Genomic DNA, 25,123 nt, shown 5'->3' on the forward strand with positions numbered 1-25,123 from the left:
ATTTATAAAATAATCAAATCCACAGCAATCTATTGTTGGACAAATAACTAATGTTTTAAGAAGTTAAAGCTTAGCTTTCTAGCTAATAATATATTTTTGTGAAGTGATCCTGTTCTTTTAAATACTCAAAGACTATGTATTTGATGCTTTGTTAGAGGAGTATCTTAAGGCACAAATAAGTGTAAAGCAAAGTATCAGTAATAACAAGTATAATACAAAATTAGCAAGTTTAAGTCACACATGGAATTATTCTTATATGGTTATATTTCAAGGTGATGGTAGCCCACTTAAGACTGAGTATTAAGGCAGACAGCCTGTTATTTCACCAACAGACACCTAAGTTAATGTGAAAACTGCAGATTAATTTAAGACTGAAAATCAGAATACAAATTCGGAACAATTTATTGCAATTTAATTTCAAACCTGACCACAAACAAATAATCAGGATTTATCTTTCTTTCTGGTTAGAGACAAGTTTTTTTTAAAAAAAGTCTTATAAATTTAAGAAAAGAGAAGACTAGCAAGCAAGAACATAACCCTAATAGATTTACTCAGATCAGGTTTCACAGGAAGATATAAAAGCCTAGCACTGACCAATATGACCAAAGTGGATGAAATGCTAAAATACTGAATCTTTAATACACTACTCATCAGAGTAAATCAAACCAGCCCGATATCTGTCAATGCTACTTTCAAATTCATTTTAGAATGAAAACTTAAAACTTAATCTACATATACAGTTTTTTATTCCTAGCATTATCGTGCAAGGGCAGGGTCTGCTTTTTTTCAGATCAACAGAGTTTTGATCCATTGGTTGTGACAGGAATTGATCGACTGGCTTGTTGTCCATTGTTGTGGGCTTAGAGAGTTACTGGTCCAAGATCATTCAGCTGACTTTCATGCTAATGCAGAATTAGAACTCACAGTCTCTGGTTTCTAGCCTGGTACCACTAGACTAATTTATAATTCATTTAAAATACTTATAGCCACAAACGTAACCATACAAATACCTGAAATAAATACAACTTTAGACTTTAGAAAGAGTTGCTTCTGTGTATGTATTTCAAAGATCAATATAGTTAACCAATCGATACTCAAAGCAGACCATGTCAGAAGTATATAATTTTGATCTCAGTGATCAACAGGCCTAAAATTTATTCTACCAGAATCTATGAATTTCAACATGTGTATTAGTATACACTCCATTTCTTTGTCAATATATTCTAAAATTCTTCAATTCTGTCAATATCAACTTTCTGAAAATAAAAACAGAATGTATCTTAAATTCAGAGAAATAATAACCAAGCATTAAAGAAAAACAACCATGTATAAAATGAATGCAGCTCTAAAACCACTACTTTAATCTTTAACTTACACATTAAGATGCACGGATATTGGTTTTCTTTCCATCTTTATTTTGGTGGGTTATATTTTGCTGGTAAACTTTCAAGTTAGGTAAATTCGGCAATTTCTACCTTTTATTTGGAAGCAGACCAGGAAGATTCCAGCTCACACACTGATTTTGGCAAACATGAACTATATGTCTGCACATATAAAACTGATTACATTGTACTGCACAGCATAGATATACAAGTTTCGAATGAATCAACTTGCATCATGGATAAGTCTCTTAAACCAAAAGGACATTACAGTAAGGAACTACTGTTTTTCCCATATAGATCCACAGCACTAATAGTATGAAGATAATGCTAAGTGTTTTTTTTTTCCTCTCTGGAAAAGAAATCTCATTCTAAAGAGTATTTGAGCATGATCAGTGTATTATATGAAATTAATCAATTAAAATTAGTAGTTGACTGCCAATTATTCTCAGGTAGAGATAGATAAATAGATAGACAGACAGAGAGACAACAGGATGCCTATTATTAGTCAGGACCAATTGGCACATGCAACAAAACTCCATATAATGGCCATCTTATCAACATCCTTCTTACGTTTTATCTCCTGAGGTTAATTTATAGATTACTCTCTAATGCTTTGACAACCTACCCTGAATTCTTTGATAGTCATTTTAAAAGATTTTTCCTTTCTTTTTTTAAAAGAGAAAACAGTTGCGTTTTGAAAAGAATAAAAAAAAATCTGCTGTACCCTTGTTCTTTGTTTCAAAGTAAGAGATGTTTGCATCCTTTGAGTGGTGAAGAATGCAACTTTGAATGCAACTGTCTTAACTACACTCTTCCATAATTTAGCAAGACACTCTTTGTATTCTCTTACCTTTATGGTTTTGGTCTGGAGTCTGAGTCCATTTAAAGTGTTAATGGCTTTCTCTGCATCCTTTGGATCAATATAGTTAACAAATCCATACCCTAAACTCTGCCCTGTTGAAACATAATAAACAAAAAAAAAAAAAAAAAGGACTCAGTATTCTTTGTAGCACACATGTACGATTTCCAAATGGGGGATTAAAGTTCTTTTCTCTGGTACCATTCTTAACCTAAAAAATTCATCCCAATCCAGAAAGCATACCTTTACAATCTGAACTCCCAAAAATTAACATTTTTTTAAAAAAGCATGGGACCTTTTGTGTATGATAATGCTGATTTCTTTACATTCCATAGGGGAGTTAAAACTGAAAACTGCATGAATTTAAAAAAAAACCTTAATACTCTTTTACTAAAGCTTTTTTGTATGTGAATCACGTTAAAAGAACAGATGACAAGAAACAGGTAGCAGCAGGATTTACATGCATAAATTCATTAGCTGTGTGATATTTTAATTAGCAGACAGAACTAAAGAAATGGTGGTACAGTAATGCAAGTTCAACTGAAAATGAAAAAAAAATGTTATGCTTACACCAGGCAATCTTTAAAAGCCAAAATCTTACCAATGAAAACATGTAAGAGATCTGTGTTTCCTTAACCTTCACTAGCTTTTTAAAATTTAGTACATTCATATACTATACCTCAACAAGAAAGCAATTTACATAAACAAAGCAGAACATAATTTTCAAAAGTCAGAAGATGAAAAACTAAAATGTAAAAGCCAACAAATTAACTGCTGCTTTGACGACAACATAAATATTTAGATCAGAAATATCAGAATATTATGTGCCAGCATAGCTTATTATCTTGTACTCTCTGAACTGTGTTCAGGAGGTGAGATAGCAAAAAAGAAAAAAGAAACAATAAAATTATTTTTGTATTTAGATGATAGAAGCCATTTTGAGCAGTCAAGACAATTTCAACAGCTTTTGTTTTATTGGTAGAGTCTGTGTTTAGATTTTACTGGTCATTTTTATCCAGAAACAACAACATAGTTTGGTAACATGATCTAATCACAAGGTTCACACAAATATGGGTTCACCTTGACCCTGTAGAATAGTGAGAAAAATTAACTAAGAACAACTGATGTCACCATAATTTCCCCTTTGCTTGTTCTTTCACATGTGCTTACAAATGTATTTGTTTTAGAGTGTATATCAGCACATGCATAATTACATATTATTTTTTCCTTCTGTTATCTCAATATGCTGTTTTGAAAAATGACAATAGCTCTATATCCACATGTATCCCATCCTTCCTGAGAGAAAACCAATAATTTTATACTTATACGTTACAATTTGGTTTTGTTCAGCAGTTTTTCATTATATTAATTATAAAACATGAGTGCATTGCTAAATCTGGCCAAGTCACATGCAAGCATTTTTTAATGTGAAAAGTCAGTGCATTGTGACTTCGATTATTATATATTGTCTCCTTTGTACAATGTCATCTTTAAAATTTTAATTTTATTATTTTATGATTCTATAGGATGAGAATGACATTCTGCGCATGTGCTGGAAGATGGCTGCCGAGTTTTTTCGCTCCGGCTTGGGCTGCTGAGAAAATAGCTTGGAAGAAGGTGGAACCCTGGTCCAGGAGCCTGGTTTCGCGGTGGGAAGGAGTAAGAACCCCCCAGAATACCCGTGCCAGCAGTGTATTGAGGAGACTTGCCTCCCCAGAGCTGCTAGGCTCGGAAGGCGCGGACGACGCAGGGGATACCGAAAAAAGCGCTGGGACTGGGGCGGAGGCTGCTGACGCTTCAGACGCGGCTTGGGGGAAGTTGCCGATACTAACGCGGCTTACTTACTAACGCGGCTTAGAGACACTGCTGCCAGGATTCCTGGAGTTTCGGAGTTTGGAGGACAGTCCTGAGCGGCTTTCCCCGTTGTCGGACGCCCCCCCTCCCCTTACACAGACGGCAGCTTGGAGTTGTCGGACGCCCCCCCCCTCACACGGACGGCGGCTTTTGGAGTTGTTGGCGTTGTCGGGCGCCCCCCCCCCACATGGACGGCGGCTTCCCAGCGTGTTACGAGCTGGGGACGACGTTGGCTGCTGCTTTGGACAATTTGCGGCTTGAACGGTGTGAGTGAGTGGCAACATTATGGTGCAAACGCTGAAGATATCGAGGGCGTATTTCCATACTGGCGGGCGGCGCTAGCGGATGGCGAGCGTTTCTTTTTGAATTGCGAGAGATTAAGATCTGGGCTTGTATTAGACCTGCACCTCACTCTGAGGAAGGAGTGGCTGAGCTTTTCCATCTATATTACCGAGACCGGGTGGCTGGTTTCTGGCCACCTCAGCCCTCTAGCCCCCCCTTCTCTCTGGTGCAGCCTCCTCTCTGCTCACCGCTGCGGGCGGTATATGGATGATGGCGGCATTCTTTATGATCTTTTGGTATTTGCAACATCTTCTGACTGCGCCCACCCGGTTTGTCTGACTTGCTGAACCCTTGGGGACTTTTCTGGACTACCATCACCATTTTGCCATCAGATGGAAAAACTATAAGAGGGGATTTAATGTTTCTAATGTACCCCCCCTCCTTCACGATCCATCTCGGCCACCTCGGACTTTAGACTCTGGACCCTTTATTACTATACCTTCCAAGAACGAGATATACCATCTGCTTACCCCTGTATACCACGGTTGGTGCTCAGCTACCTCAAACTTTTTAAGAACTATTTGCGTAGTTATGAAGCTATACTTGCGCAGTGCGCAAAAATTTTTAGGAATGCGGTGTGAATGGTATGTCTGATTGATGACTGTACCCACTTTTAACCTCATTATTGCTGTATTTTTTGTGTTTTAATTGACCTATGTGGGGAATGCATGGATGAGTGGCTGTGTTTGTGTGAGAGGATGACTGATTCGAAGAGCCTGTCGGGGAACGCGGGGGCCATAGGGGTGGGTGGAGGGGCTACTGACACGGGAGTGGGCCGGAGCATTACGGTCTTAACAGGGAGGGGCAGATATGGCGGGGACTTTAGGGCTGGCCATTACCAGGGAAGGAGGGCTCGCTACGTTACAGAGATCCCTCCTTCCGGCCCTATGAGTCCCACTCCAAGGCCAGATGGCGCGAGTAATCAGGACCCTGGGCTCAGGCTGCTGTCGCTAAATGCCAGATCTGTAGTTCACAAAGCTCCCCTCGTCCGGGACCTAATATTAGACAAGAGGGCAGACCTGGCATGTATTACTGAAACCTGGCTGGGCCCGGAGGGAGGAGTCCCCCTCGCAGAGATGTGCCCAGAGGGTTTTCAGGTGCTTCATCAGCCACGATCTCAAAGAAGGGGTGGGGGTGTGGCTATTGTTATCCGAGAGTCTTTAGTACCTCGTAGGATCCCTGCTCCGGAACTTGTCGGGTGTGAGTCCCTGCTGGTGAAGTTGGACCTCAAGGGTCAAGTGGGTCTGCTGTTAACGTACCTGCCTCCCAACAGCGTTGCAGCAGCCCTCCCCTCGCTCCTCGAGTCAGTAGCCGAGCTGGCAATTGAGTTTCCCAGGCTTATGGTTCTGGGGGATTTCAATTTTCCTTCGCTCGGTGAACACTCTGATGGAGCGCAGGAGTTCATGGCTTCCATGACAGCCATGGGCTTGACCCAAGTAATTCGGGGCCCGACTCACTCGGCAGGTTACATGCTTGACCTCGTATTCTTCTCGGAGCAGTGGAGTTGTGATCTTGGTTTGAGGGGTAGCGAGATCTTACCTCTGTCATGGTCGGACCACTACCTACTGAGGCTTGACTTTCGGAGACCAAACCCCCACTGTAGGGAGGAGGAACCGATTAGGTGGTTCCACCCCAGGTGACTTATGGACCCTTTGGGCTTTCAGACGGAGCTTGGCGTTCCTGATACCCTCACCCGCAGTCCGGCGGAGACTCTGGTTGCTGCTTGGAATTCAGCAGCGGCAGGGGCTCTTAACCGGATTGCGCCTTTACGGCCGATCCAAGGCAGTGGATCCAGGAGGGCTCCTTGGTTTACTGAGGAACTCCGGGAGATGAAGCGCCGAAAGAGACGCCTAGAGCAACGATGGAGATCCAGTAAGTCCGAGTCAGACTGAGCGCTTTTAACATCCAGCATCAGAGCTTATCTCCGGGCAATTAGGATGACTAAAAGAACACACATTGCCTCTCTGATTGCTTCCGCTGAGTCGCGCCCAGCCGCCTTGTTCAGGATAAGGGTGAAAATTTGGGTGTGTCTTGTACACCGACCCCCACCCCCACCCTTTGGCCTCTGCCTCCCAGCAATTTGCCTTCTTGCAGCAAACCGCTAACAGCCTGTTTCAGTTTCAGCATAGCCGGATTATAATAGTGAAAATAATTAGAATTTATTGTACAATAACATACACATACATACACACACAAATACACTGAATGCTTTGATTTCTTGTGCTTGTACTAATAAAGACTATTACAATTACAAGTGATTGTTGTGTGTAACAGTTGGGTTCAATTAACAAATGCAATTTTGGCCAATGTCTGTAGACCTCTTGGTGTATATGTAATAAGACATTAAATGTTAGGAAACTAACGCCTTGTCTCAACCTCTTCCTTAATCATGGGAATAATAGTAACTCAATAACCATACAAAATAATATCAATCATACACTAAAAATTATGATCACCTTATTCATGGCATAAATTGTGCTCCTAACGCCTTTGACACATAGGGTCACAATGGCAAGATATATGGATCTATAGAATTTCTAAATTAACAAGAGTCTGTAAACAAGACAGAGGTTTTGACAAATCCACTGTATCAAAAATACAGGTTTACAATTCAAAGTTACAACAGAATCGAAAAAAGTTACTTATGTCCTGTCCTCAAAGTTATGACTGCCATACCATCTCCATGCTCATGTGATCATATTTTTGGCACTTGCAACTAGTTTGCATTTACAACCAGTTGCAATGTTCCGGGGTCATGCCATCATATTTTATGTGTATTGAATAAGCTGGATTTGGATTTACAACCACATGAACTGCTTAACAACTGCAATAATTTACTAAACAACTGTCATAAAAAATGGTTGCAAAATCAAGTCCAGTTATGTAATGACTTGACTTAATATCACAAAAACCTCTGGGCTCAATTATTAGTCATATATTACCTGTATTGAGAGAATAAACTGACTCCAAACCAGAAAAATAATAATAATCTAACTGAAAGTAATGAGACATGTTATTTAAATTTTAAAGTTAGCCTTTAATTTTTTTTTCTTAAACTTCATTTTAAAAAATAACCAGAAACCCCCAGAAAGCATATATAATCTCCCTCGGGTATGATACTTGCCATCTTGTCTCAAAAAAGCTTCAGAAGTTTTAATATTTTAATTTCTGAAAGTGTTTATGGCTACAATCTAATTTTGGAACATATATTTCAGTTATGTTTGCTGAAATTAATTGTACATTTGCCTAACTTATTTGGTAATTGATAATCGTATCAATGCTTTCTTATTAACTTGTTTTATTCCCCATCTAAAATTGAAAGGAATGGGCCAGAGTGAGATCGGCTTAATTTTTGATCATTTGTCAAGTCAAACTGTTCCCAAAGAGTTTCTTCATATATTCATATATATTTATGTCTCTGTGTTTCTATAGCTCTGAGAGCAGTATGACACTGTAGTATATATTATATTCCAACGTAGTGATATATCAGTAATCTCATGCTTCACATAAAACTGTTTCTCTCTTATCGCTTTAAACTAGAAAACAAAAATGTCTCAATTACAACTTTATTCTGCAGTTAGCAGATAAAGAGATAATAAAACTATATGAAAGTTACAAGAATGAAGAAGAAAGTGGTGTATTTAATTCTATCCTTTTTGGTTAATTTGTAGTTTAGAAACTTTCTACCTTCTTTATTTTACTTTATTTCTAGGAGCAGAATGACTCCTAGACTCTAAATCTTTTGCTCATTCTCTTTTTCTCTCAGACATCTGAAAATACAGTTTGGGGAACATGATTAAGTCTGGTATACATGGGTGGGCTGCTCTGGGTTCACCCGGGTTTGGGGGAACCCATAGCTAACGTTATGACCCTTTGGGAGAACCACCAAATCTCACCCCTGCTGGCCCCACCCACTATGCCCCTTCCAGGAGTCTCCACATTGCCCGTTTAGGATGTGAAGTAAGTGCAGGGCCCATGCGTAGTCTTGGGGAGGGGAAAATCCTGAAGGCCTCCGGAGTCCGGGGGAGGCAGTTTTCACCCTCCCAGAGGCTCAGGGAATGCCTCCAGAATCTGGGGAAGGTGAAAACGCTTTCCACCCACTGAGGTCGACTAGGCCATATCCACCCAGCAACCAAGTAGAGAACCCGTTGCTGAAATTTTTGAAGCCCATCCCTGCTTGTATGGTACCTATCTGGAAGTCTAGTCAAACAGATTTTGTTGGAGAAAAAATAAGTCTCAAGAGTGCAAAATCCATATTTTTAACCTCTTATCTAATTATCATAAACTTTCACCTCCAAGTGAGTAAGAAATATTTCAGAAGATTGAGTGCTCTTCATTTCCTCCAGCAGCCCACAGTTTCCTTCCTAAGAGAGGAAATGTGAAATTTTCTCCTGAATAGAAATTAAATTGTTTGCTTCATCTTGGAAGCTCCCTACTAAATGTAAAAATGAAGAGGCAAGCAGCAGAATGCAGAGCCAAGTTGAATCTCAAAGAGTTACTTGAAGTGAACAGTTTGAATGATATCTAAGTTGAATTCAGGATTACATGCAAGATAAATTTAGGGCCTGAGATTTCAAAGTCACAGGAGATACTTAAATGTTAACAAACATTACAATGAAAATGTTGCTTAGATAAAATTTTACTTCACTAAACTAGTATCAAACCCATTATCTTTTCTAAAAATATAGGATGATTGAGCAAGTGCATGGCTATATAGGTACAGAATTATGATTCTGATATTTTACAAATTACCTCATAAATTACAGGACAGAGGATTTATGGAGAGTTCCTTTTCTGTAAATATTTAAAGGGGATGTACAGATAACACTGAACAAGTGTTTTTGTTTCCAAAACACTTTTGGGGGTTTCTTAGAGATTGGCTGCTGATCACAAAAATAACCTGTAACTTTACCTGTTACATATTAGTACATATTGAGTATGCTGCACATGAAAGGAACATACAAAAACATGAAACTGTTACCAAAGGACAACTAGAATATTTGTGGAAATTAAGAGCAATGGCTCTGCTGCTTGGAATGCAGCTTGTATGTACGAAGTACTGTTGCTATCCTATCCCATGTGGATGGGATAGTCATGTAAAAAAGTCGCACTACATCACATTACATAAAAAGAAATGGCCACTCCCAAAAAATGTGAGTCCAGAACAAAAAAACAAAAACCCATGGCACATGAACCACTTGTTGACTCGACAAAAATATTTTTACTTCGACTTCACATGATGAAACATTTCATGAAAGTGATGAACAAGGAAGGTGAAGGTTTTTGTTGAGACAGATGTTTCCAAGAATAACTGATGCCAAGATTAAGGAAGGAATTTTTATTGGTCCACAGATCAGAAATGTCCATCAATGACAAGCAGTTCAAAAATCTGCGGTCAGAGAAAATTGCCTGGGAAGCATTCAAGGATATCATCAAACATTTTCTTGGCAACTACAGAACACCAAACTGCATTCAGTTGGTTGACAAAATTCTTACAGCATACAAGACCATAAAGTACATGTCACTGAAGATTCATTTTTTCACACTTGGATTTCTTTCTCAAAAATCTAGGTGCAACACGTGACGAACAAAAGCTTTCACCACCATGAAAACACTTTTGGCCATGCTGAACTCATACAATATGTCAGAAACATTATGATATTAAATATATTATAGTTATTAAAGGTTAACTTCTCAAGATTCTTACATGATGCAATCATTTTGAAATTATATTTGTGCTCAGTTTGAAGGGGTCTATAATAATCACTAAACGTTTTTTAGGAAGCAAAACTTTTTGGGAGAAAAATGTTGTCCAGTATAAACATATATACTCTTGGGCAACAAATAATGGTAATGTAAGGTTGAAAAGATCCCAGGCACTGTAGGCCACATACAATATAATGGTTGATACATTTTTAAAATAAATCTTTTAAATAAGCTTTTTTTTGGGGGGGGGGGTATTCTCCACACTGGCATTGAATACAGTGAAGGTAAGGAAAAGGATTAACCCTTTTCTTAAGAAACAAAAGCACTAAGTACACATATGGCTCTGAATTTGGTTCAAACACCACAGTGCCTTATCAATATATCAATATCCATCAGTATTCCACTATTTGAGGGAGGGTGGGTCAACCTATTTTCCAAAGCACCAGAAGACAAGAAACAATGGATGGAAATGAAAACAACCAAAACATCTGGAGCATCACTTGAATACTATCGGCATTAACAAAATCTCGCTTTACTTTGAACAGTTTACATGCTATGATGATATATTTAACACCACCAAGCAACAGCATCTTGGGAAATACTCAATAGGTGAATAAAAATGCTGACTCCAATATTGCAGTGTGCAAACTCAGAACCATTCACTATTCTTTGCACATATAACACACATATTACATTTTACCCATTCAACTACAGGAAAGTTTTAAGAGCTGTTCTTTCCAAAGGTACAGCTATTTTAGGACTGTTCTCCTTGAGAATAAATAACTATAGCTGCAATCCAAGGCACTGTGATTTGGGAGTAGTTTCCAATGAAGAGAACGTTGGTCCTTACCTGAACGTTTCTTTTCTGTAGTAAAGGCAGGAGGGGCTACAACAGGGTTTAGTCACAGCCTGATTGGTCCAAAGACTGAAGGATTCTTCTTAAGTATCCTCCTTTCCCTCTCGGCTCCCAGTTTCACGAGGTCGAATGGAGAAGCTGACAGCATTATGTAAGGAAACAACACCACACATATAGAGAAAGATACCAACGACTCCGACCTTTACTACAGAAGAGAAACGTTCAGGTAAGGACCAACGTTCTTTTTCCTGTAGTTTCAGCAGGAGGGGCTACAACAGGGACATACCCAACCTTCGGCGGTCCATTGACTCCAGGGGAGGGGGGGTCACCACCTGTTGGAGCACCCGATGGCCAAAGGCCACGTCCGCCGAAGCGAAATGATCGAGGCGATAGTGTTGAATAAAAGGGAATGGACAGACCCAGGTGGCCGCCCTACAAATATCCTCCAAAGGAGACCTGGTAGCCCATGCGGCCGTGGTAGCAGCACTTCTAGTGGAGTGGGCAGTAATGCCCTGTGGTGGGGCCTGGTGTACTGCCTGATAGGCCTCCATGATGGCCTGTCGCAGCCACCTGTCTATGGTGGCCCAAGATACCCTAGCACCTAGCATGCTAGGTTGGAAGGACAGGAACAGGGCCTCTGAATGTCTGACAGAAGATGTACACCTCAGATAAATCCGTAGGGCGCGGCGGACATCTAGGCGGAGCCAGCAGACCTCCCTCTCATGGGAAATGGAGGGGCAGAAGTTTGGGAGAACGACCTCATGCGACCTATGGAACAGGGAGTTAACTTTAGGAAGAAAGGTCAGATCTAGTCTCAGGACAACCCTGTCTTGGTGGAATTGGCACAAATCCTCCTTGGACGACAAGGCGCCCAATTCGGAAATCCGTCTAGCCGAGGTGACGGTGACAAGGAAAATCACCTTCAGGGTTAGGAACCTAAGGTGTACGGTCCTCAATGGCTCGAAGGGGGCCCCAGTAAGGGCTCTAAGAACCAGTGAGAGATCCGACGTGGGGAACCTGTGTACGGGAGGAGGGCATAGGTTTGCCACCCCTTTGAGGAAACGCTTCACCAATGGTGATTGAGTTAGTGACCAATGACCCTCCCCTGCTAAGACTGAAAAGAGGGCAACCGTCTGCCTCTGTAGGGTGTTATGAGAAAGGCCACAGTCTAGATTGTGTTGTAAAAATTCAAGGACCTGGGTGACCAAGGATCAGGCCAGGGATATGTGGAACCTCCCTCACCAGGACACAAACGTCGACCACGTGGAATTATAAATTCGAGTGGTCACCGGGCACCTGGCCACCTCGATGGTGGAGATAACCTTGGCGAACAGGCTAGCATCCCTCAGGAGGTGCCACTCAAGTGCCAGGCAGTCAGCTGGAGCCCCTGGGGCTCTAGATTAACCAGGACCCCCTGGCACAGGGCGACGTCCTCCCAGGGAATCCTCCAGTGTGGAGAGATGGATAGTTGAACTAGGTCTGCAAACCAAGGTTGCCTCGGCCAAAACGGGGCCACCAGGATGACGTGGGCCCCTTCCAACACTATTTTCCCCAGGGTTTCCTGGATGAGGGGAAGGGGAGGGAAGGCGTAAAGGAGACCTGGGGGCCATGGGCTCCTGAGAGCATCTGTGCCCTCCGCATTGCATGCAGGAAAGCAGAAGAAGAATCAGGGAAGTTGGGCGTTGGTCAGGCTGGCAAACAAGTCCACCAGCAGATCGCTGAAACGGAAGCAGATCCTATGAAATATCTCTGGAGCCAGCTGCCACTTGCCGTGGTCTACTGTCATCTGGCTCAACTAGTCGGCTTGGTGACTGGCAATGCCCGAGATGTGCTCCGACATGATGGACGCCAAGTTCCTTTCCGCCCATAAACCGAGCTTCTGAGCTTCTTGCCACAGGCTTTTAGAATGAGTCCCCCCTTGACAATTTACTGTATGTGTACTTTTGCGGCAACATTGTCCATCAGGAGGAGGACATGTCGATTGGCTATCGAGTCCTGAAATTGAAGAAGGGCTAGGCGAGCCGCCTTCAGTTCCAGCCAATTGATGTTGCGGCGTAGGTCAGACTTCAACCATCATCCCTGCGCCAGGCTGGCCTCCATCACCACTCCCCAGCTGAAGAGGCTGGTGTCCATTGTGATGGAGATGCGGTCCGACTCCCAGAACTCGGCCCCGCAGTTCAACGATGGAGACAGCCACCACCTCAGGGACCAGCGGAGGCCTGGGGAGAGAGGAATAGAACGTGGGGAGTTGCTCAACTCATTGGAAGGGAATGAGTGTCCACTGTAGCAGTCGGGAGTGTAGACGGGCCTACAGGACGAACCCAAAGCACGACACCATCTTCCCCAGTAAGCCTGCCAAGGTCAGGATGGAAGCTGACTGATTTGCGCAGATGTGTCAAGCCAGGGTTTGCAGGCTTGTCAGACGGTCTGGTGAAAGACGAACTAGCCTTGACCTTGAGCCTATCACTGTGCCCAAATGTAGGATTTTTGTCGATGGAGAGAAATGGCTCTTGGGGAAGTTGATGGAAAACCCCAGGGACTGTAGGGCCCGGATGGTGCATTGCAGATCCCAAATTGCCTGTGTCCAGGAGTGGGCTAGGACGAGCATGTTGTCGAGGTAACAATGGAGTCTCACAGGCAGGGAGTGCAGGTGAGCCGCCATCACCGCCAGGACTTTCGTGAATGTGTGGAAGGGCAGAGGCCAGGCCAAATGGAAGTGCCCTGTACTGAAAATGACGACCCCTCATGGGAAAAGCGGAGAAACCTGCGGTGAGCTGGCTGAATCAGAATGTGCAGGTATGCTTCTGTTAAGTCTATTGAAGTCTTCCCGTCTGATCCCTAGTAAAATGGATTTGAGGGAGGACATCTTGAAGCGCTGGTAGACCAGATACGAATTCAGACACTTCAAGTCCAGGATCGTTCGCCATCCCCCAGAGCTCTTCGGGACGACAAAGAGGTTTGAGTACACGCCTTGCCCATACTCCTCCGGAGGAACTGGCTCAACTGCCTGAATGTCTAGCAGTTGTTGGATTGCCAGAAGCATTAGGCAATCCAAGCCTTTCTGGGTCTCTGGAAGGAGGGAAGGTCCTGAAGAGCATTGGGGGAGGGGAGAGAGAGAACTCCAGACGGAGACCCTCCCTGACCATTGACCTGACCCAGGCATCTGATGTTATCTGATCCCACTGATCCGTGAAGGATGCTAGGCGGCTGCCTATGGGTTGACTCAGGTTGGAGTCATTTCCACTTGCGGAAGGAGAGGCCGCCTCCCCAGCGAAAGGGCCGTTTGGATTGACTCTGATACCTATTCCTATCCAGGTAAAACGGTCGTTGACTCTATCATATCTGTAGGGTGCGTACCGCTGTTGGCGGTAGTCCTGGTCAGGCGGCCTGAAGGACTAAAGCCTACGGTATGAAGACGGGCGGGAGTCCAGCTTCTTAGAATTAGAAGGTAGGACCTTCTTCTTATCCTTGTTCTCTACAAGGATGGGATCAAGGGAAGCCCCGAAAAGGGTAGGACCAGTGAAGGGGGCTGCGGCCAAATTCCATTTAGACTTGTTGTCCATTTACCAATTACGGAACCATAGGAGTCTCCTCGCAGTCACAGAGGTGGAGAGAGCTCTGGACACAAATTTAATAGAGTCCAGGGTGGCGTCCGCCGAGAACTAGGTAGCTGAAATGATCTTATTAAGGTCTTGGTGAAGATGCTCATCTTGGATCGGGATGCGGTCCTGTAATTGCCTTAGCCACATAACTGTCGTGCGGTTGAAATAGAAAGCTGCTGCGGCCGCTTTAATGGCCCAGGCAGAAGCGCTGAAATTCTTACAGAAGGTAAGATCCGCACACTTGTCCTCTGGCTTTAGCTTGTCGGCCACGTCGCCCAAGACTACTAAGGATGCATTAGCAAGAAGAGTGACCGGGGCATCTACTGTGGGAAGTTGCAGAGCCTGGGAGAAGGCCTGCTCCATATTGTAATAACGCTTATCATTGCTCCCCAGATTGGACAAGGAGGAACGTCTCGCCCACTGGTTTTGGACCACTTCCAGAAAAAGGGGAGGTGCTGGGACCTCCTCTTTATCCGTGTTGGGATTTATAAACATGGCCAAGTTGGGATCCCTGTGCTGGATCAATCTGAGTTGGCCTTTTGTAACATAGGCTTAAAGGCGGGGGGAAGGCCCGGAAATGCTGGGTCTTCTGGAGGAACAGAATTCTGATCCTCCGAAAACCCCAAGTCTGGGTGTGTGACCTCCCCCAAGATGGAACCTTCGCTGACTACTGAGGGGGAAGGAGGCCTAGCATGATCCTGTCCCCTGGAAGAGGAAGGGGACCTGCATCTGGAGACTGTGGGAGGTCTGGGCACCCCTTGGGAAGAACGGTCCCTCTGTGCTAGACCTGAGGAAACACCCCTAGATATAGCAGTAGAGATGAGCCTGATGCTATCAGGCAGCTGGTCCAGATCCTCTAAATCCTCCTCAGAGGGGCCCCGTATGGAGGCCCTCGGGGGGCAAGTTGGGCTGCCGGGAGGTAGTCCCTAGATCTCCCTTCACCCGGATCCTCCACCCCTTCCCTATAAGCTCTGGGTGAGATGGGGGGTGAAGGAGAGGTTACCCTTCTGCAGGGCCTTGCAGGGGAAATTGAGGGAGAGGAAGGACTGAAGCCCCTAGGTGATGAACCCAAGGTGTGAGAGCGAGGCCCAATTGGAGATCTCGATCTGCTGGAGGATTCAGGCCTAGCCGCCTGAGCCAGCCTTTCTGCCCTAGCCACCTGTTTTTCCAGGGCTTTTTGTCTTCTGGATTCATCTCTAGTGGCTGCTCTGGAAGGGCGCTGATCGGCTGTAGGCCGCTGCCCTGGGCCTCCTCCGCCAGATCTCCTTGGGCCTGTGCGGGTTCTTCAGTTGTAGAGGCCATGCCTCACTCACGTGCTGTTGGATGGACTGTGTTTGTCTGCCGGCCTCGGTCCCTGGCCGCGCTGCAGACCTGATTGAATCCTGTTGTGCCTTGTCACCTGCGGGCCTCGATTAGCAGCCCTGTGCAGGCTGCTGCTGGTATTGAGGCAAGAGGCTGCCGCCTACGAGGTCGCACCCAAAAATGGCCACCATGCCTTGTGGGTGGTGAAAACAGGCTCTGGGGGATTAGCCTCGCAATGAGCCGAGTCCTTGAGACTCCTGCGCCCTGATTCGCAGTCCTCCACTTCCATGGGCCGCGCCACACCGTTCGGCTAATTCAAACAAGTGCTGCCTCCGATTGTAAATCAGGCCACGGCAGCTCTTTGAAGCCACGGCGAAGCTCCGGCGGCGGCGCTGAAAGCAGATCGGCTGAGCAGTAAATCTTAAATCGCTAGAGGCCACACTTGAGCTGCGGCGACTGTAATTTGAGAAACTGCTGCTACTGAGCTCTGAAGGAGCCGGCAGTTCACTGACTGACCGCAGGATAGGAGGCAAACCCCCTCCCTCTTTCTCCGTGAGACTATAACAGTCTCTTTTGGTCAGTCTGTTTTAATCAAATTTAGGATATCCTATTAATCGAATCAATGGTTTAATCGTACCTCACTGGAGCCACAGCTAGTGCTTGGACCTAAGACTGAGGGAAACTGGGAGCCGAGGGAAAGGAGGATACGTAAGAAAAATCCCTCAGTCTCTGGACCAATCAGGCTGTGACAAAATCCTGTTGCAGCCCCTCCTGCCTTTACTACAGGAAAATGAGGAAGCAGCTGGCAATGCTGCATGTACCCACAGAGAAGTCTCTGCGTGCCACCTCTGGCATGAGTGCCATAGGTTCGCTAGAGTATCCCAAGTCCAGATGGGAGATTCCATGGAAGGTTGTGGAGAATACGAGGGCTAAATTTTTGTGGGATTTCCAGATCCAGATGAATCGGTAGGTACTGGCTAATCAATCAGATATCATGATAGTAGATAATGACCAGAAGACATCAGTGGTGATAGATGTAGTGGAGCCTGTTGTGTTACAGAGCCAAGTAACAGCAACATCATGAAGTAATATGAGGAGCTGGAGAAGTACCAAGGCCTGGAGATGGAACTAGAGAGGATATGGAAAGTAAAGGCCAAAGTGTCCCAGTGGTGATAGGAGCATTTGGGACTATGACACTTAAGCTGGAAGAGTGGCTCTGACAGACCACGGGAATAACATCAGACATCTGCCCAGAAGAGGGCAGTGTTAGGAATGGCTAAGATACTGAGCAGACCCCTCAAACTCTTAAGGACCTATCACTGAGGAAAACATATATAATCCTTATGGGTGAGCAGGGATTTTTTTTAATTGAAAAGAAAATAGACACCCCCCCCCCAGTAAAATGACAATAAGTGTGAGATTCTTGATTTTAAAATGCATATTTGAGTAAATGCAGCAAATAAGATCTTCTTTCTCTCCTTACAGAGTTAAGAAGCACTAAAGTGTAAACAAGTTCATGAAATAAGTAGTAAAATGAAATTTATTTTTTAAAATAAACCCTCTATACTGAATATGTGTCAACTAATTAAAAAAGGAGCAAGAATTATTCTCTGCTAAAGAATAAGGGAATTTATATACCACAGAATTAGAAAACCAAGTAGCTCTGTTTAGATTCTGAGCTGGAGCCTTTTTTCCCCTGTGAACTTTTGCTTTTGCTGACATTCTAAATTATTTCAATTCGTCTCAGCCACCTTTGTTTATCCATAGATGAACCAACAAAATTAAAACTGTTACAAACACAGGCAATTTCAAGACAATGAGTTGAGTTTGCCCACGATCATACCCTATTTACTATTAAGAAAATAATGGAAAGAATATTGAGAAACTTAGGTTGCAGACTTCATAGGTTCCTGGTAGTCATTCCTAATCTCTATGCACTTCAGGAATCGGCAGATTTAAATCTCTGTATTGGGGGTGGGAGTGAGGGGATTTTCTTAACATTTCCAAACCTCTAAAGGATCAACTTTTGTCAATGGAAAATTAAGGGGTTACACATTTTAATACTTAAAAGTATCACAGAATTACTGTCCATTCCATTCTCATAATAAATCAATATCCATGCCTTAGTGAATCCATTCTCCCATTAAAAAAAGACAGACTCCAGATATAATTGTACCCTTAGTATTATTTTGGAATGTTATTAATATACATCTACTGAAACATACTGTATTTTTTAAATTAAGACACACTTTTTCCCCCTCTAAGAGGCTGAAAATTTGGATGTGTCTTATACTCCAAATGTAGCTTTTTCAAAGCTTTTTTTTCCAGCCCTAATAAGGCGCTAATGACTGAACTGATCTTCCAAGCTTTGCCTGCTTTTCTCATTGTTTCTCTCTCGGAAGATCAGCTGTGCTTTAGAAGCTATTTTTTATTCCCAACGAAGGGATAAAAAGTTGGCACACGCTCAAAACCATCAAACTTATGTGCTGAAGCTGATCAGTCTAAGGACGCTAGCCAGATGAATACCTGATATTGCTGATAGGCAGAATCCCCACCACCTTATTTTCCTCCCCCAAAACTAAGGTGTGTCTTAACTCTAGTGCATCTTATACTCTGAAAAATATGGTAAACAGATTTCACACAAAGAAAAATATAGGCGAAAAAAATGAATAAAAAGGATTTTTCATAGAATATTATTTTTGTTATATACCAAGTTTACTTTTAACATATTTCAATTTTTGCTATAATGCTGTATAATGCTACAATTTGCTTAGCAGCTTGGGTTGCATTCTTATGTTTTGCTAGTTTAATATACAATTTCAAAATAGAAGAAAACATTAGCAATGCAGTTATGTATTGTGGACATCTTCCACTATAGAAAATATTTAAAGAAAATACTAATTTTACATTAAAAAAACTATTGGGTTAAAAAGAGAAAGGAGAAAATCCACAGCTCATTAGTTTCATTATCTGAAGTACTACAACTCAACAGTTTAAGTGTCTTTTTAATCCTACATTTCTTTTTATGAACAGAAAACTGAAGATTTGTCTTTTAGTGAAAAAGTTCTTTATCTTTTCTATATATTGTGATATTTCTTGATCTGGTGACTTTCCAATTGTGAGCCAATTAACTGTTTTACAAGCAATTTTAAAATAAACCCAATAGGAAATACATAATGATCCTCTTTTTAAAAAAGGCTTGTGGGATTTCTTTGGTGAATTGTTCCTCTGTTTTCCTTCAATTCTAATCAAGTTGGTATCTGCAAAAACTTTCAGTTATATCAGGATATCTTCTGTATTGCATGCAGTGCTTGAAAATGTTCCCTAGATTTGTAAATTAAAAACATATAAAAATGTCCAGCAGGGAATTATATCTATACAATACTAATATCTGTAAACTTAAATTGGGTGAAATGATGCTTCATAAGGCAACAATTTTTGAATCAAAGAACCTGAAATGGGCTAATTTAAGAATGTGTCCAAAATCTGGGACACATGACTCTCTCATGAGATTGAAATTTGGCAAAGGTGTGGCTGCTTCAGTGCTGCCGAATCACTGGCCAGAGGTTCAGCAGAGTGGTCCCATCCTAGCCCTCCAGAAGCTGGGTAAACTGGTCCCTCCTTTAGTCAAGTCCCCAGAAAGTTGAAATTTGTTCCTGCTCCCTGCTTTTTTTGCCTTTGTTCCTGCGCTCTCTGCTTTTTTGTTTCTCTTACCTGTTTAGATAAGGAAATAACTGAAACAAAGACCCAACAGGTTAGGGGTCATCTAGTTATAATTAAAATGGAAATATATTTTGCAATTTCAACTTTACATATTCATTTCAGAAACATTTTCCTGCTGGCTTTACTCCTTATATCCCATAATTTATATATTTAGAAATTATACTGAATAAAGACAAACGAAAAATCCTTCAACACAATTGACTAAAAATCATTACAAATCATTTCCTAATAGCTAAGTGCAATGGAGAAATTATTCACCAAGTAATTTCAGCATTTTCAGCACACATAACCTTATCATGCTATTTCTTTTTGAAAAACCAAAAGTGTACTCAACTGCTATTTTCATATAACAAGGTAGGGAGAGGCTCACATTTCCTGCAAAAAGAAAAAAGAAATCAACTGTACAAAACCACTTAATTGAATTGGTACATGTATGCTCTATAATGAGTTCTTTGTGTAATTCTTTCTGATGTACTCAATTCTACTGTCGTTTGTTATTTTTTTCTTTTTTGATTGCTATTTTAGTCCTAATTATTACTTAACGAGCTGTTTAGAATTGCAATTGCACTTGAAGTGGTCTTTTGAACTCTACTCATATACAACTCACTAATTTTAACAATTATTTGCACATCTTATTTTCCCATCTTTAGTAAACATTCTACCAAGGTAAAACATTTATTTACCTACAGTTTATGTATAACTTGCAATTATTCATCTTTTTTCTTGGAATACAAAGCAGTCTTAGTTTTGATATATTAACTTTCAGATGCATATCTCTCATGGTATTATATAGCCTAACATTTCCTAAAAATAATTTGGATTCTCATCTCACAATAACAGTTTTGACTGTATGCAGCACTACATACACACTCATGAAACCTCCCTCTCCAGCAGAATTCCTGATGTATTTTCCTGTATATATATTAAACACTCATCACACATCATGCAAAACACACCATTTATTTTCATATAAGCTCTATCATAGATATCAATTACCAATTCAGCAATCCGCTCCTAAACATCACACTGATACAGATCCCTTTCATAATTCAAGACAGGTCATTTGACAATTTTCCTCTAAATTTACAAATGTACAACAAACTTTCTTTCTCAAATCCATATATTTTTAGTGATCTTTTCAAGAACAAAAATCTGACTAACTATCCAGCATAAATTCTCAACTCGGATTTTAATCACTGATACCTCCCTTCGATCTGAATTCTACCAAAACTCTTCCTAGGCATACTGTACATAACAGCCTAATCCCAATGTAATTTTGGTATTTATGTTTGCTATTACTCTCTTTGTATTAGGGAATAAACAATATTCTTCCAATTGTGAGGCACATGAACAGATCCAAGTCAGGCAGCTCCTCCATAAGCAGACATAATTAAAAATTATTGTGAGACACCATCTATACCTGCAGCGTTATATTTCAACATGTTCATATTTGTCACTTCCTTTCCATTGTTTTTTGTTTGTTTACTAATATACCATGATAATTCCAATACAAATCTTTAAAATATATATTAGAGCATTTTCTCCCTTCATTTTCTTCCAAATAATGTCACTTTTATTTCAATTCATTTACTTCGCTTAGAGAATTTGTTTAGACCTTTTCACCTACTTCCAAAACAATGTTTTATTTTCATCCAAATGCTTTATCTTTTTTTTTTTGTTTCTTTTAATCTTAATGGCTCCTTTCTCTCTTTATTCTTTGCAGACATGCCTTTCTCTATATGCACATTATACAGTATTTTTCCCTTGTACTTTTTTGCAGCAATTCTATTTTGTTATATGCATATGTATGTTTCAATAATAGCTATATTCCCTAAATATTCTTAGGATAACTGAGAGAAGAAAATTACTGAAAATAAATATTTATTTACTCTAGTTAGACATTACTGTATGCAAATACATATAGGAGATTCTGCTACTCATCTGCAAGATACATGGCAACAGATGGAATGGTTGGGGTTCATACATATAAAACATAAAGACATTTTCTAATTGGAACGCTTGCTCAAAACATTTTTTAAAACTATAGGGATGGAGTGCCAGATAGATTTTCAACTGTCAGATCTTCAGTATTAGTAATGAATGTTCTTTGGGTTGCATCCCTTCTTTCTTATTTTATAATGATGACTTCTAGTAACAAAACACTCAACCCTGCAAGACATAAGGGCTGTTTTAGATAACTTGTTAACATACATACTCAACTAGTGCCATATTCCTGGCCTGTCTTCTGACAGTCAATGGCATTTTTGATTAGTTTTACATTGCACATGTCTTTAGTGTAAGTGTAGTTCTAAACAGCAATTGCCACCAGCCATAGGGGATGAAGATCAATAAAGTAGCATGTGCAGGGATCTTTCCTCCCCACTGCTATGGCTTTTATAAAAATCCCCCTACCTTGTGGTTGCAATTTGACTCAGATGGGAAGGTTTCATGGCACCAATGGGAACTTCCTTCCCAACGTAAATTGGAGCTGTGGGGGCAGAAGGAGGAAGGGTTAAACCCCTATGCGTTGCAGTCCAGATCCACATCCACACACTCCAACAGTAAATTCTGTTTAAAAACTACCTTTACATTAAAATCTTAAAATACATTTAGTATAATATCCAGATTTACACTAACAGAGAAGAAACTCTGTAAATACTTAAGCTTGCCAGAATATTTGTGAACAACAGGTTTCATAGTTCACAATTCTCCATAGTCAAGACTTAGCTAATTAAATATTACTTCACTGAACATTTACAAACATTTCCTCCCAAAGAAGCAGAAGTGTGTCTGTAACACCTCCTACCATTTTTAAAAATATGCACCAGGTATGCAATGAAGTCTGTATTACATTACTTCCAAGAAAAAAGTGAATGCTTGTAATTTTAGAATATATTTATTGTCCAAATCTTATTCACAAAAGTTTATTGGGCAGGACAGCAGACATATGATGTGATTGATCTGTATGGAATATAAATTTCCATGTTGTACCTATCCCTGAGAAGATATTGTTATGAACAACCATCTGTTTAACAAAAAGCAGCTTTTAATCTTCCCTATTCATAGCAAATCACAATACTTTCTAAAAAGAAAAAGAATGAATTCAGTGACTATATGGGAGCTGCCAGGGAAGCAAGGTCATAGCGATAACTGAGTGATCACTTTTTTTCACTTACTTCTTAAAATTCTTTATAAAGTATATTGTTATATTGCACAGAAAAAAACAGTATCATATGCTTAAAAGAGAAACTCAGCAATATTTTGAGTGGTATGGATACTTCAATTTAAGTAAAGAAAATACCAAAAGAAAATAAGCAAAGAAATGGAAGTGTAAGCAAATGAAAATAATAGTCCAAGCTGACTAAAAAAATACAGGAGAAAAAATATACTTTAAAAATGATGAAGCAATAAGTGATTATTGCAACTTGCAATTAGTTGAAAGGAAAAAGATGTATAACAGATCTACCTTCTGCTGGAGAACAAATATTTGTTGGACAAAGAGTTCTGATTAATATACTTGCTCCAAATCAATCCAATATGTTACTAGCCTAGTATTTATATATTGAAAGTTCAAAAAGCATTAAGAGGAACATGCACAAATATAAATACTGCTGCTTCCCTCAAATTACTGCTACATTAAATCAAAGGAAATCTTATCTGCTTATTAATACTTTAATTTATCTATCTCTGTGACAGAGGACCAAAATTTAACCACTAAAACTGAAGAAGTTTGAAAACGATCAGGTTAACAAAGCCTGACAATATTGTGCTTCTTTCAGCATAGAGATACAGAATGACAGTTGGCTTACCTGAACGGTTGTTCTCTGTGTGCTGGGGGAGAGTCCAAGCATGGGTTAAATTCAGTCTATTCGCCCAAGGACTGAGTTAATTTTCTTAGCTACGCCTCCTCTCCTCATTGAGGATGAGTTCAAAAACGAAGGCGTTGGTTTGTAACGGACATGTGCACGATGTGTCTTCCAGTTATGTGTCTTTGCTCCACACCGCTGAAGCAATCCCAAAGAGAGGAAGTAAACCCCAGGGCAGGTTGGACTCTCCCGCAGCGGCTAGAGAACGACCGTTCAGGTAAACCAACGGTCATTCTCCTGTGTGCTGCTTGGAGAGTCCAAGCATGGGACATACCCAAGCTATGCAGTCCCAGGGAGGGAAACAGAAACATCCAAGGTGCGTGGAGTCGCTACAACTTGTTGTAACACCCTCCTCCCAAAGGCGGTCTCGGCTGCGGCGTAGGAGTCAATGCGATAGTGTTTAATGAATAAGGTTGGAGAAGTCCATGTGGCTGCCCGACATATTTCCTCCACGGGGGCCTGCGTCACCCATGCGTCCATGTTGCCAGCACTCCTTGTAGAGTATGTCGTTACCCTAGGTGGTACTGCTTTGCCCTGTTGCAGGTAGGCCAACTTAATACAAGCCCTCAGCCAGCAACTGATTGTAGAAGGAGAAACCTTCCGTCCCATTGAGCTTGGCTGAAAGGAGACGAAAAGTGATTTGGATCGGCGAAAACCCTCCGTCCTTTTGATGTACCTGCGGACCGTCCGCCGAACGTCTAGCTTGTGCCAGGTGTGCTCTTTGGGATGCTGAGGATGAGGCAGAAGTTAGGAAGCACTACTTCTTGAGTCCTGTGAAACAGAGAGTTTACTTTCGGCAGAAAGGCTGGAGCCAAGGTGGCGCAGTGGTTAAATGCAGCACTGCAGGCTACTGCTAGATCAGCAGTTCAGCGGTTCAAATCTCACCGGCTCAGGGTTGACTCAGCCTTCCATCCTTCCGAGGTGGGTAAAATGAGGACCCAGATTGTTGGGGTCAATATGCTGACTCTCTGTAAACCGCTTAGAGAGGGCTGAAAGCCCTATGAAGCGGTATATAAGTCTACTGCTATTGCTATTGCTATTGCTATCTAACCGGAGAACGATACGTTCAGCATGAAATATACACAAGTCCTCACAAACCAAGATAGCTGCCAGCTCTGACACCCTCCTGGCCGATGTAATGGCTATAAAGAAAACAGTTTTCAAAGTCAGGTGCTGAAGACCAATGGACCATATCGGCTCAAATGGAGTCTGGGTGAGAGCTCTGAAAATAAGGGGAAGGTCCCATGTGGGAAACCTATGAACAGAAGGTGGATGTACTTTGGAAGCACGTTTTAGGAAGCTTTTCACCTGAGGATGCTGCTTCAAGGTCACTGATGAATGTCTAGTTAGGATGGTGGACAGGGTAGCAACTTGACGGCGAAGGGTGTTGGGTGCCAAACCCTTGTCCAACCCCTCCTGCAAAAATTCAAGCAGTTGTGGTACTGTAGCTGAAACTGCGACAATGTCATGGGATCGGCACCAGGAATCGAAGGCTGCCCAGGTGGCGTCATAAATGCGAGTCGTGGAAGGACGACACGATGCCTATATGGTATGAATGACTTTGTCAGACAGGTTGTCTTTCCTCAGGAGTTCACCCTCAAGGACCAGACGGACAACTGGAGCCAGCTGGG

General features: G+C 41.7%; 1 protein-coding gene across 1 annotated transcript in view; it reads right to left on the reverse strand.

Moving 5' to 3' along the window:
• ELAVL4 (ELAV like RNA binding protein 4) overlaps positions 1-25,123 on the reverse strand; it is a 115,538-nt gene that overhangs the window by 18,255 nt on the left and 72,160 nt on the right. The window contains 1 exon segment of the mRNA XM_032218421.1: positions 2,233-2,336. Within this exon segment, the coding sequence (XP_032074312.1) occupies positions 2,233-2,336 (104 nt within the window).

Source organism: Thamnophis elegans, chromosome 5 (genome assembly GCF_009769535.1).
Source record: "Thamnophis elegans isolate rThaEle1 chromosome 5, rThaEle1.pri, whole genome shotgun sequence".
Classification (NCBI taxonomy): domain Eukaryota; kingdom Metazoa; phylum Chordata; class Lepidosauria; order Squamata; family Colubridae; genus Thamnophis; species Thamnophis elegans.